The 14,610-nt window shown below is 32.3% G+C and overlaps 2 protein-coding genes across 2 annotated transcripts; one reads left to right on the forward strand and one right to left on the reverse strand.

The window, feature by feature from the left end:
• Window positions 1–199: 199 nt before the first annotated feature.
• LOC113392485 (replication factor C subunit 1) lies at window positions 200–13,065 on the forward strand. The gene is made up of 18 exons (XM_026628946.2): window positions 200–381; window positions 1,190–1,288; window positions 1,535–2,135; window positions 2,459–2,568; window positions 3,079–3,207; window positions 3,976–4,342; window positions 5,157–5,280; window positions 6,165–6,292; window positions 7,241–7,387; window positions 7,762–7,845; window positions 8,347–8,495; window positions 8,931–9,113; window positions 9,558–9,709; window positions 10,203–10,311; window positions 10,658–10,803; window positions 11,023–11,236; window positions 11,611–11,772; window positions 12,853–13,065. Exons 1-18 carry the CDS (start codon window positions 373–375, stop codon window positions 12,997–12,999), a joined length of 3,060 nt encoding a protein of 1,019 aa, XP_026484731.2. The 5' UTR covers window positions 200–372; the 3' UTR covers window positions 13,000–13,065.
• Window positions 13,066–13,649: 584 nt separating this feature from the next.
• Window positions 13,650–14,058, reverse strand: LOC113392731 (uncharacterized). The gene has a single exon (XM_026629278.2). The coding sequence runs from the start codon at window positions 13,949–13,951 to the stop codon at window positions 13,724–13,726; it is 228 nt and encodes a 75-aa protein (XP_026485063.2). The 5' UTR covers window positions 13,952–14,058; the 3' UTR covers window positions 13,650–13,723.
• Window positions 14,059–14,610: the final 552 nt, after the last annotated feature.

A 14,610-nucleotide genomic window follows, 5' to 3' on the forward strand; every position in this document is an offset into this window, starting at 1 on the left:
TATAACGTATAAATAAGCTTTTTATCCATAATAAGTTTCTGTTGTAGTTAAATAATTATTTTATTGAACTTTATACAATTTCTAGCAGTAGCATAGTAGCAAGTATGATTATGTACTTGTGGCCTAATTTTTTGTATGTCGTTTCCAAAAAACTTTTTTAACGCCAGGCAGTGACATATTAATATTTGTCAATTGTCATTGTCAGTGTCAAACGAATATTTTAACAGTTTGGCGGTAGCGAAATTTTAAAAGTTGCATTTTTCGCAAATCGCTGTATCAGTTGGCTTGATTAATAATATTTTACGTTATCATTACAATAAATGTGTATGTGGTATGCATTTGATTAGAAATTATTGATTTATACTTTACAAAATGTCTAGGGTAAGTACGTCATACTGACCAAGTGATTGACGCACATTTTATTTTATTATTTATATTATTAATTATACATTTTTCAATAATCTTTTAGACTGGCTTTCATTTAAAAGATATCTTCAATGTGATACTTAAAAAATATATAAAATACAACAAACATTTTCTTGTAAAATTGTCCTGTTTTATATACTTCATTTCGTTCTGAGAAACTGTAGAAACGCCTGATGGCTTAAAAACTAAAAAACGAACTCATAATTTGAATAGCTCATAATTTATTTATAAACACATATTACTTCGTTCGTTATTTATTTAAATGGCTTATAAGTTGGTATAGTTACTTTCCTTTAACTATATTTTATAATACTAATATTTTTTGCAAGTATTTATTCTTACTTGATTTGTAATATTTACTATCGATATGATACTGTTGTATTACTGTATGGACTGTTCATTTCCTTAATAAAATAATATAATAATTAATAATGTAAAAATAATAAAGAATATAAAATAATATAAAAATTAAATAAAGTATTTAAAGTGAAAATTATTATTATTTCATATTTCTAAGCCTTTTGATAGATATGTTAAGTTGATATAAACATTCATATTGAACAAAGAAATATTAATATGTTTCATGATCTCTGTCTGCCTGTTTATTACTCTTTCAAAGCCACACCAATGAACAATATTACATGAAATTTGGTAACAAGTAAGCTTGAACCCTGAGGCTGTATAGAGGCTATTTTTTTACCTAAGATCTGATGGCCAACCTTAACTACAATAAACAAATGAAATATGATTATTAAAATTTCAGGATATAAGATCATTTTTTTCATTGAAAAAAGAAAAGAAAACAAAAGATGAGGACAGTGATGTGATACCTGAATCACCAGATGTCCAAATCACACAAAAGGTAGTTTACTCATCTATTTACTAATATGTATGTTGATTTTTTTGAAAAATCATTTCACCTCGTTAACTGATAATGGCAGTTTATTATTATTAAATATAACTCAATAAAGGTTTGAGCTGTAATTAAACATACATAGATGCATAAAAAAATACACCACTTCCTCTTCATTAACCACCATTTATCCACTTAGATAAACAGGTCTAGTCTTTATTTAATAATAATTTACATTATTTAAATTATATTTAGAAAAAACAAAATAGAAAAAGACGTCAAATCAAAGATGACTCAGATGAAGAAATATTTACACCGCAAAAGAAAAAAGTAACACCTGCAAAGCCTGAACTGAAAGAAGTGAAACCTACTGAATTATTTGGTAGTGTACCAATTAAAAGAACAGAACCATTAGTTAAGAAATCAAAGAAAAAGACGGAAACTGGAATTCATTCAGATGAAGAGTTTGAAAAGAGCTTGTTACAAATTGATGAAGTTAATGTCATTGAAAATCAAATAAAATCACCGGAAACAAAAGTAAATAAAATAAACAATGAAACTGAATATAATGAAAAAAAATCTATTAAAAATCATGACCATATTGATGGTGAAAACAAAGTTCTCAATAAGTACTCAATAAGTATAAATGACACTAAAGCTTCGACAAGCAAAAGAAAATTAGATAGAAGCAATATTGACGATGGAAGTCAAATTGAATTGATAACCCAAAAACAAGAGAAGACAAAAAAGGATTTTAGTGAATTTATTAACAATGAAGAACATCATGACAGTAATGAAATAATAAACCAGCCCAAATCAAAGAAACGGAAAATGGATAACAGCCTTAATGAATCTGGTATGTATTAAACATCTTATTTATCATTAGGAACATTAGGAGGTCAGATTTTATAAGAAAATTTTGTATCATATCATGTAAAGCGATAGATTTTAATAGTAATATTACTAGCAGCAAAAAAAGTACCTTTTTTTCTCGTAAGATAAGAATGGTATGATGCAAGGTTGAACACCTAGGAAGGACAGAGACTTTTTATGCCTAATTCTTAATGACCCATCCCAAAATGCGAGCAAAGCCACAGAAAAAATAATATAAAAAGAAATTAATTTTTAAACAGTTTTATTAAATATATATGTAACTCCATAATCATGTTTTTTATACAGTTCTTACAGATGAAGAAAGGCACGAAAGAAAACGATACTCGGCAGGCTTATATCAGAAGTATTTAAACAGATCAGGACCTAAGCATTTAGGATCCAAAGAAATGCCGGAGGTAAATGATTTATTCAATATCAAATTATTTTAATTAACTCATATAGAAAGTTTGATAATGCCACTATGTACTATATATTCTATCAGTCAAAATAATATTTTGATATCAGATAATGATTAAAGTTTTGTTTTAATTTTAATTGATCATAGCACATGAGCTCCGACAAGCCATTATTCTTTTGTTTTTTTTTTATTTACTGAATTAATAAACAAATATAAATGCAGCATCTGCCACACAAATATGAAAATATTTATTAAAGTTACAATGGATTGAGAGAAGATTTATTATGTGAAATGATTTAAAAAAAAAAATTGCAACTACCCAAATTAATGGTGTTTATTTTGTTTGTATGAGCTGTCAAATAGCTTGTTTTATAATATATGTATAATATAGAAATACTTACATGCCCTTCTCAAAATACAAATCCCTTCAAGTTAGGTTGTGTAACGAGTGTAATATACATTATATTGAATAAAGATTCCATTCAATTATTCGTATCGTAAATTTCAGGGGTCACCGAATTGCTTAAAAGATTGTGCGTTCTTATTAACTGGTGTTCTAGACTCATTCGAACGAGATGAAGTAGTCGAAGCCATAACAAAGTACGGCGGCGCTATCAAAACTGGTATCAGTAAGAAGGTATTTGTTACATAGTGAAATATATATTTATATAGTTCATAAGCTATTGTAAAAAGTTGTGGATGAATTTTATAACTAAAAAATCACCGCTTAATATTGGGATGGTAAAAGTGAAAATTATTTAAAAATACCGGTAGAAGAATGGAATTTGTTGAATTGACGCTTATGTCGCATAACGTTGACCTGCACAGCACAGCATACTTTTAGGTCTCTTTGGAGGAACGAAGGAGCCGGGGGTGCCGAGGCTGCTCGCGATTGGTCCGCCAGTCGATGCTTGTCGTCTATTGGACTCTCGCTTGTCATTTGGAAAGTGTACATGCGCGAACTTGCCTCCACAACTGCCCATCTGTGCTCACGTCTCTTGCCGGCTATTATATGCTGTATGGAAATATATAATGCTCGCCACCTTGGTGCATGTCGTTTGTTAACGGTAGAGCGTATTAGAAAAAATCCAGTAAAAACTGCAAAAAAAATCCTTTGCAGTAAACAGCATCGAAATTAAAGACAATTTTTAATTTGGACCGTCTTTCTAGTTTTTCTATGACAGAATTTGTATACTGTGGTCTGCTCTTATTTTCGATACCTACGTTCTCTTGAAGTAAACAATATAATTAGTTTTGTATGGAGAAAATAGCGATAGGTCTAAGTATTTTTTTTTTTAAATATAATCGATATACTTTTTTAAGTTTCGTATGATGTTTCCGTCTGATTTTACGACATAATCTTCTGATTTCACTCACTTTTTATAATATCAATCAACATTTTTAGGTGACACATGTCTTGGCAGGCGAAGACGCCGGTCCAGCGAAGTTAGCCAAAGCACAGGATCTCGGTATCAAAGTTCTCAATGAAGACGAATTCCTAGCCATGCTCAAGGATTCAAAAGCGAAGAAACATCCTAAAGAGGTAAAGAAGGAACAAAATGACGATAAAAGGAATAAAAAATCGAACGATACCAAAAATGAATCAAGTGCCACAGTCAAGAAAACTCCGTTAAAAAAAGAAAAGGACAATCAAATAATTGTTAGTGGAATTAAGAAGGAAATTGTTTCTCCAACAACAACCCAGAACAAGAGCGATAAAGTGAAATCTGAAGATAACAAAGTGCCGGTTAAATCAGAGAGTAAAGATAAAGGTATGTGAATTTAATTCTGGTACAATGTGCTGTCAAGTTCGTCATAATTTGTTCAATTATAGGTATTGTTTTAATGAAATATATAATATATATTTAGCATCCAGAAGTAAAATAGATTTAAAAAAAAAAACAAGAATTTAATTGTACTAAAAAACAAAAATAGCTCTAATTTCGAATGAATGCTAACATAAATAAGCTACGAAATCATACATATTGAAGTAAATTACTTACTCGGTTAAGCTTACAAATGGAAATAAAACACAACAAACACTTAACAAATCACAATTAGCGCCAATATCGACTTTACTGTCGGAGCGAAAAAGAAAAATGAGTGGTGGCTTTATTCAGATTAGCGCGCTTTTTTTTTTTTTTTATTCCTGCTAGCCTGTTGTTTGGATAAAGGAATCTCCTAAATATATTTTATGTTATTATAAATTCTCCACAGACGTGCCATGTAAAGGCGAACCGATAGTATATCTATTATTTATAATTTGAATGATGTTGTTTTAATGTGCCTGCGTTTAATTTTCGAACAGCTACGAAATATGTATTTGTTTAATTATTTTAACTCTTCTTATATTTACGTTATTCCTTAATTTTAAAGAAACTCTTTTTTATTAATGTGTCTTAATTTTACTTTACCTGCTATACTTAGCTTATACGCTCATCTCTAATTTATTTTATATCTGTTTAAAGTGTGGTATGGATGAAAAATTATTAGATAAATAAATATTTTTTATGTAATACGCACTCACACATATAAAAGATACGCGACGTCCAATGATTTTTAATTAATTAACCAAAATATTTATAGGTGAAATTAAAAAATCAAGCAGTTCTATTGACAATTCAAATACGTTGATGTGGGTTGATAAATACAAGCCTCAGAATTTGAAACAGATTATAGGACAGCACGGGGAGGCCAGCAGTGCTAGTAGGTAAGGTATTTTATTAATTTTCTTTTGTTTTAGAAAAGTAAAACCTTCACGTTAGTAAGTACTTCGCTCATAGACACTGACACAATATCTATACTAATATTATAAATGCGAAAGATACTATCTGTCTGTATGTCTGTTGGTTCCCTTTCACGGCCAAAACACATGATAGGATATGTTCGATGACTACGTATCCTGTATACGTATGGGTAAATAAACCAAATACGTTCATATCTCGAATAAATTTTAAGTTAAATCCCAGAACATACATGTAGGTCTAATGGATAGGTCCGGACCACAGGCCTCCGTTGGTTCAGGTTTCCTTGGACAACCTGTATTTAAACGAAGTCTTATACCAACAATCAATCGGCAAACATGGTTTTTAAGATGTTATGTACTTCTACTTGAACTGTCGTCAGAATACAGTATATAAAGTATTATACTATCTGGCATTAAAATAACGGTTGTTAAGGTGGCCCTTCACAAAGCCCTTACCACTGGTTAAATTAAGTCAACTTACTTTCGCAAATACATATTATATTTGCGTAAGTAAGTTTGCTCGTTACGCTTTTACATCTTACTATTCCCTCCTCCCCACACTCGTAAGTATTTATAGTCTGTTCCAAGGGCAGAAGGAGGAGTGAAGATAGGAGAAGGAGCTTTGAATTCTAAAATAATCCTTGGTATTTGTTGATCTTTGTTTATATTACATTTTGAATATTGTCGAGGTAGTTCTAGAAGGTTCGAAAGTAAAATTAAACTGGATATATAGCAAATGACAAATCACACGGAAAACTTCTGCCATTGAAATAGGTTATAGATGAACCATTTTGTGTTTATGCTTCTTAGTAAAGTTTAAACTGATCGCTCTTAGTTTACGTTCGCAGATTACTGAGGTGGTTGACAAAATGGTATGCAAATAGGAAAGCAAAACTACCCAAGCCAAATCCTTGGGTGAAAAATGACGACGGCGGTTACTATAAAGCTGCCTTGTTATCCGGACCACCCGGTGTAGGTGAGTTCTGTTACATCAACTACGTATCTAACTAAGTAATTTCCAGCTTTATTAACAAGAGGAACCGTTGTTCTTTTGTTTCAGTTTAAAAAGTTGCTTGTACTTTATTTCTTTCTTCAAGTAAAAAAATAATAAAATAAAAGTGTTTCGTTATCGGAGATTTTCTGTTTACATTTAAGAAATATAAATAAATAAATAGTACAAATAAATTAATTATATTATAGTTTGATTGTCTTATGTACAGTACACACAACAATGACAGTAGGCCATTCTCCTTAATCCTTAAATGGTGATAGAGTTTTATAAACAGCTGTGTAAATTCCTGTATAAAAATAAAATTAGGATAATGCTTTTGTTATCATTCATTGATAACTCTATTTATTTATTTAAAAATAGAACTTCATCTACAAAAAAAGTTTTATGTCTAACATTTGTGAATTTTTAACAAAACTTACAACACTTATATTTGTGACTATGACTAGAGTAGTTTATATAATAGACAGCTCCAATGAAAGAATGGCATATACAATATATATTATAAGGTATCTTAAGGTACCATTTTTCCTATATTATTATTATGTGTTTGACTTGTAGATAATAATTTGTAATAATTGTCCATGTGACCAATCAGGAGGATCCTACCTTCTGATTGGTTAAATTTAACTTTTTTTTCCCTAGTACCTAACTCATACGTCAATTTTCTACTTTACTTAATTTTGAATTTTCCTATACTATTAGTTGGTTTATAAACTGTAGCAGACTTTACGAATTCAACAGTCGCTTCCAGTGTGTATACTATAAATTAAAGAGAAATTTGTTTCACTCTTTCTACTCAAATCTGCGGTATTTTATATCCTAAACTTATCAGCGGTAGTTTTCTATTTTTATTTCATTGGATGAAGAAATTTGAATTTTGAATATAGAATGAAATTTGAATTTGAAATATAGGTAAGACAACAACAGTGGCGTTGGTTTGCAAGGAGTTAGGATACGACGTAGTCGAGTTCAACGCTTCGGATACGAGGAGCAAGAATCTTATCAAGGAACAGATTTCGGAACTGTTGACGTCCACTTCTCTCTCTGGTTATGCTAAAGGTACTCAAATCCAAATACTCCAAATCTTACTCCTTAATCTTTAAGCAAGATTAAATGGGAATGTAATTAGTCGAAAGATATATCAGTTCTCTGCATATCATATATGAATCTGACTGCTGCTAGACTAAGATTTCCTCTTGTTTTGAGAAGAATGATACAGATGTGGCAGAATTTAAACAGACATGCAGGTTCCGTCACGATGTTGCCCTTCACCGATGAGCTCTAGATGAAATATGCACATGAAACTTGACTGAACCTTGCCGTGCTTAATGTTCACGAGTTCCAATGATTTTTGCCATTTTTAGCCGTTACAATATTAATAAAATAGACATGAAGTTAATTTTGAAAAAAATCCTAAATAATTTTTAATACAGGTAATGCGGGTAAAGGAGCCGTGTCAAAAAAACATGTACTGGTAATGGATGAAGTGGATGGAATGGCTGGAAATGAAGATAGAGGTAATTCATTTCATACAGACCAATTTAGTTAGAGATAGCAAGATGTGCCAAGACACGAGAGGATGGGGGAAGTGCTAGTGCATTTTATCAACAGCCTCTCCGATCCGTGATAAAGACGGCCGTCACAGTAGTTCTAGTCGCCAAGAACCCCACATAACTTGGTTAACCCCTATTACATTGCTAAAGGTATTCACTGCGTGATAAAAAAAAATGCAAAACTGAACTTTAAACAGTACGTTGATAATAATATCGTTATTTAATCATTTTATATATTATGTATCATCAACAATAAAGTCCGTCATGAAAGTGGCCTTTATGAAATATCTCCTTTTTTTCAACATTTCCAACAAATATATTAATTCTCTACATTTTGGTCCTCTACCATTAGTCCCACCTACAAGTTTATGATTCTAACTTCTTAAATGAGTTTTTTCAACTTAAACTCTGATATTTGAATAAAACGGATGATTTATATTAATAGTACTTTTGTGCATATTAAAGGTGGTCTCCAAGAATTGATATCGCTGATAAAGTCGACGTCGGTGCCGGTAGTGTGCATGTGCAACGACAGGAACAGTGAGAAGATGCGCACGCTCGTCAACTACTGCTATGACCTGCGGTTCTGCCGACCGAGAGCCGATCAAATTAAGGTTCATACATTTATTGTTCTGTTTATGTCTATTTAATCAACCAATGTTCGTACAAATTGCATTTTTTTTTCCGAAAGATTTCGAGTGCATCTCATAAATGTTTAATTTGGTAAAAATGTATTCTGAAATGTTATCAAGAAAAGCATGAATTGTTTCATCGGCTTTTATAAATATATTAGAACCTATTTAATTAGCATTAGTAAACTGGGACTGTTAAAAGAAATATAGTGGTCTTTAAATATTGAAAGAAATTCAAATTTTCTTGTTCGAAATATTTTCAGTAAAACCTCCGTTAATAATTATGTATCGAAGATGACGACAGACATATAAATGGTGCTATTAAAAGGACCACTACAATAAAATTCTTAGTGATCTTAATCGATCAATCGGCACGTCGACCCTCGGCCGGTAGTGTAGCGCGCGATGTGTCCGCAGGCGGCGATGCTGTCGGTCTGCTTCCGCGAGGGCCTGAAGCTGTCGGCCGACGCGCTGGCGCAGCTCATCGCGTCGGCGCGCCAGGACGTGCGCCAGACGCTGCACCGCCTCGCGCTGCTGGCGTGCGGCCCCGCGCCCCTCGCGCCCCTCGCGCCCCGCGCCGAAGCCACGGACGTCCGCATCGTGAGGCCCCCCCTATTGCCACTGTTTTGATAGAACACCTTAGCTACTACTAGATAGCAGGTACGCGAGTTATTATGTGGTCAGAAGGAGCTGTTGAGGAATTCTATGCATCCATAATTTTGCTGCGAACGGTTAGAGAGAGATGGTAAAAAAGTGAACAGATTTACCGATACTATATTCATAAATTTATAATGTTCTCGAACACCGATGAGGATTGTGCTGATTGCAGCGACTTAAAAATAGCATTGTAACAAATATAGATACTAATAATACATATTGCTGTATAGTTTTGCTGCATTTGTCAGATAAATAATTACAAATTCATAGAAATGAATAGCTGGTACTATGGTAGAATTTTGGTTAAAAACTCGTTATAATTATGAAGATTTCAAACTGTATTAATTAGTTTCTGAATAAAGTATATTTATATTGTTTATAATACAGGGACCCTGGGAGGCTATCCGCAAAGTGTTCAGTGCCGAGGAACATAAGACAATGAGTATCCACGACAAGAGCGACCTGTTCTTCAGCGACTACAGCATCGCGCCGCTCTTCGTGCAGGAGAACTACTTGAACGTGTACCCGCATTGCCCTAAGTATGAATTACATTTCGCTATTTATGTAATGGTTTGAAGGCTGGATGAGCCAGTGTAACTACGGGTACAAGGGTCATATAAATTTAAAATAAAATAAAAGTTCCCAAGGTTAGTGGTGCATTGGCTTACCATCAGATAACTCTATCGCCAGCCCGTAAATGTATGATGCCTAATCTTATCTTCTGCCTAATTTAAAACTTAAATAATAAAAGCAAATAAAATAGATGGTTAGGATCTACGCCTATAAGGGTTGGACATTTAAAAAATACAGAACTTTTTTTATAGTATCACACCACCATTGACAATAATATCTAAGTATTCATAACACTTGTGCCTGGATAACATAGACATAAGTTTGATGAAGAGGTAGAATAATTGATGACACAACTTGCACACCTGCACAGATTCTGGGATCAAGAAATTATTTCCCGGAGCAATGCTTTGTGAAATGTAAATTTTCCATACAAAATAATATCGTACTCTTTTTTCGCAGGCATGAAGTCTTAGAACGAATAAGTAAAGCTGCCGACAGTATAAGCATCGGTGATATGGTCGAGGCTAAAATACGCGGCCAGCAGGCCTGGAGCCTGCTGCCATTGCAGGTATGGAATTATTTTACTAAATAACGAGTAAATCCAATTGATAGAACACGTCAATATTGATAGAACATGGAATCTAATCCTGAGAAATACTAAATCTACACGTGCCAAACTGGTTCATATAAATAATATCTTCAGCGGTGAAAGCAAACATCGTGGCGTAACTAACATGCTAGTTCGAGGTTTGCAGCTTCTTTGTGTAAGAAGCTCCAAACCTCACCCTTAAACTCGTTACACCAACTGTGGAACATCCAAGGCCTGTTACTTTTATTTACCAATAAGTCAAGCCACCAAATGGGCAACTAATACCACTACTTTAATAAAAACTAACGGAAACAATTTTGTTCAGGCAATGTACAGCAGCGTGATACCAGGATCAGTTCTGGAAGGTAATTTATCGTCGCAGATACAGTTTCCATCGTGGCTCGGGAAAAACTCTAGGAAGAACAAAATGCATCGACTCTGCCAGGAAATACATGCGCACACCAGACTAAGGTAACCTATCTATTTTAATAGAGTAAAGTGTGCATTGAACGAATGATACAGTCTTACAATTTAAAACATTTTGTCGTTTTATTTTGAGTTTTTATCGCCGTTCACAATATTTCGGCAGATTACAATCTAACGGTATTTACAAATCTACGGTGATATATATATATTTCAAATAATAAATGATAAAATGAACAATTTTGTAGTAACATAATAATTCCACAGTACATCTGGTTCAAAATCCTCAATCTTCCTCGACTATGCGTACTATCTCCGAGATGCAGTGGCGACTCCATTGATCAAGGAAAAGACAGAAGGCATTGAAAAGTCTATGGGAGTGTTAGAATCATACCATTTGCTGAGAGAAGATTTGGACTCGCTGGTTGAGCTATCTTTGTGGCCAGGGCAAAGAAATCCTATTAATATGATTGATACTAAGGTAAGCACTAATACACAGTTTATTTTTTTTATCTTCCAAATATATATTATGTTATTTTTAAAATTTATCTTTTCCTTAAAGCAGAGATTAAAGGAAACTTTCAAAATTAGACAATAATTGTAAAGACAAATAAAATAAAATATAAATATATTATTTGTATAAATTCTACTTGTAGATCTATTCGCTCACCCCTTTGTACTGCCTTTAATAATAAATATAGATTTAGTTATTTACCTACTACTCATTTCTCTCATAGTAAATTCGACTTTTGAAAGAAAAAAACTCCACAAAAAATGTTCTACTATTTTTATGAGTAAAGTTTTAGTGAAAAACTTCCATATCAATACAAGAAAAATATTTATTAACTGTGACAGGTAAAAGCGGCGATGACGCGCACATACAATAAAAAGGCGACAGCATTGCCATATGCTCCGGCCGCTGTGAAGAAAGGACGAGCACAAGATAACGAAAATTCTCAAGAAGACTATGACGATGATCCAGTAGATAGTGATCTTGAGAATGATACACTAATTAAAGTAAGATATCTTACATAACCCCATCTATATCATATCATAGTTCAATAAGTATATTTTTTAAACCGCCGCAAGATTGTCTCTCTCAGTGGTCTACAAGGCGGTATAAGTCCTTGGCTATGGACGTTGCGATAAAACGGCTTGATTACCCACTATTTACTACTAATAAGACGTAGAATAGTTATTCTACTTAAATAGTTTATTGAAACGAAAAACAATAACAACAACTATATTATTTATTTATTTTTATTATCTTTTACATTCTCTTCTTCCCGTCGCTGTCGCAACAACCCTCTTTCTTTTCCGTTACTACGGTTGCCATCGGCAACAGTCTCTCTTGCATAAACTAGCGAATGACGTTCCGAAAAGAATGGTTCGGTATTCAATTCCTCTCACTGTACAATCGGATGTTACGTCACAAATAGTCAAAGGCGGGTTTGGCCGGCAGTTCCAGCACTAACTGTCATGACATAGCTTTGGCTTGGCTTTGGCTTTGACTTGGCTGGGCTCGGTTCAAATCGGCTCGGCTTAGCATATAGCGTGGCGTTACATTATACATTATAGTTTTATTTCCAAAATTCAAAACGTCATATTTCATAAACCCATAATAAAACCATAGATTACTATTTAAGATCTACCAATTATCTCATGTTAATTCAAGGTCTAGTTGTTTATTTTTCTTTAAATGTTTTTTGCTAATTATTATGACAATTGAATACCTATAAAAGTTTTATTAATATAAACAAGATGATTTAGTTATATAGCAAGAATACTTTTGTGCATTAGAGTCGGCAGTTCAGCCCCGCGTTCGCTTTCCGCTATGCATTTGGGATTTAAACTAATAGCGATCTACCTAAACTATACTCAAATCGTAATCATAACAACACTTTTATTATATGTGGTTCAGTACTCAATAAAACTAAAATTTTCTACAGTAAAAGATAACTCATTGATCATTAATGTGTTTCCTACTAATATAATAAACAAAGAATAAGATATCTTAAGTTTTGGATATGTACGAAATTTTCTATATCTATATAATCTATGTATATTCTAAATTTGAATGATTTATTCTTATTTTAGAAAAAGAAGAATAAAGATTTGGAAAAACCTAGCAACAGTAAAAAAGGCAAAGGTAAACAAACTGAAAAATCCAGTCCAATTAAAGGTACAAAAGAAAAAAAGAATGCTACAAAAAGTACAAAGAAAAGCCCGAAAAAAAAGAAATAAAATAATGTTCAGTATTCACATGTTCACCGATCTTATTGTAATTTTAAATAAATGTTTTATTTTTAATGAGCTTTTATTTACCTAATAAAATAATACTAAACTATTTAAGAAATAATGACTACAACGTGACTATAACGGGTTTGATAAATTTTATACTATAAATGGGAGGTAATTTTATTTCTTTATTTATAATTACATACATTAAACTTTTCGCTTATAGTGGTTAATATTGTGATTTGCCAACTTTTTACTTAGTTTGATTTATTTTTTAATCAAGTAATAAATATTAATAAACTAAAACCAACCGAATGCACTAATGATACTAAAATAAATACTGTAACATGGTATCATATTGTATATATTTTGCCTCGAATAACTCCTGTGTATATAAAAATTGGGTTCATAAATTATATTATTTAATGGCAGATACTTTTCTATTGAGATTTATTATTAAATTTAGTTTGATTTTGTTAATACCATATTTATAAGTACAATTGAGATAATGAAACATGTATTTAGTAAGTGTCATAAATGTTTTTATTTTTTAACTCAAATTAGATGTAATTCATTTCAACATTATTTCTTTTTCTTGTATGAATCTATGGAAATAAAGAAATAGGGGGGGGGGGGGGTGTATAACAATACAAAAGTTAATGACAACACTGATTTATTATTACATAATTGCAACTAGATATTCACAGAACTTAACTACCGTGTTTATTTCTTAGCCCTTACGGATTTTAGCAACTCTGGGGTCGTCGGGTCTCATAATAACGTAGACTTTCTTATATCTTCGATTATCTCCATCATTTTGGTAGTAATTACGAACAGCAATACCGCCCAATGCGATACCAATAAGACCCATGCCAGTAGTAGCTACAATCTCAGGAATCTCAGTCCATGCTTGTTGTAATAGTTGCCCAATTGTTCGTCTTGTCGCCGGGACCGCCATTATTTATCTTCTTTATTTAACGTTAGTAACGATATTTAGTTAATAATATCACGAGAAAATAAGGCTAGTGGTCAAAATAGACCTAGATTTTGCCAATGTCATTGTCACTTCGGCTGACATTTAGTGGAGTGACTGCTTAGTTTAAAAAACAGTAATAAAATTGAAGAATTCAAAGACTTGTAATCGAGCCAAATAATCGTAATTTCTTTTTTCTATATCTCTAACTAAAATAAACATGCTTAAACAGAACTATTCAATATATTTTATAAAATAAATAATATAATCAATTGTAAAATATTTGGCAAGATTCATCCAGCCAGGGTGATATTGATTAAGTCTACGAGTGACGTTTTATTTAAAAAATATTTCATGAATATATTTTTATTACTACGTACTTTCACGGCTACGTTGATAATTTGTTTTTATATAGACGTACGATTCCAAGAAATATAGATATATTATTTCGAAATGCCCGAACCAAAGGAGATAGGTCATCAGGTCAAATTTCCTAATACGCTTTTGGGCTTGTTTAAAAAAGGTTGGTGGGAAATTCCTGAAATTATGGCCACATCTTGCTTGGGTATTATAGGTATAGGATTGGGCCTTTTTGCTGTTATTAATTATATCAAAAGAGATGGCGATAATCGAGAATATAAAAA

Source organism: Vanessa tameamea, chromosome 5, assembly GCF_037043105.1.
Source record: "Vanessa tameamea isolate UH-Manoa-2023 chromosome 5, ilVanTame1 primary haplotype, whole genome shotgun sequence".
NCBI classification, from domain to species: domain Eukaryota; kingdom Metazoa; phylum Arthropoda; class Insecta; order Lepidoptera; family Nymphalidae; genus Vanessa; species Vanessa tameamea.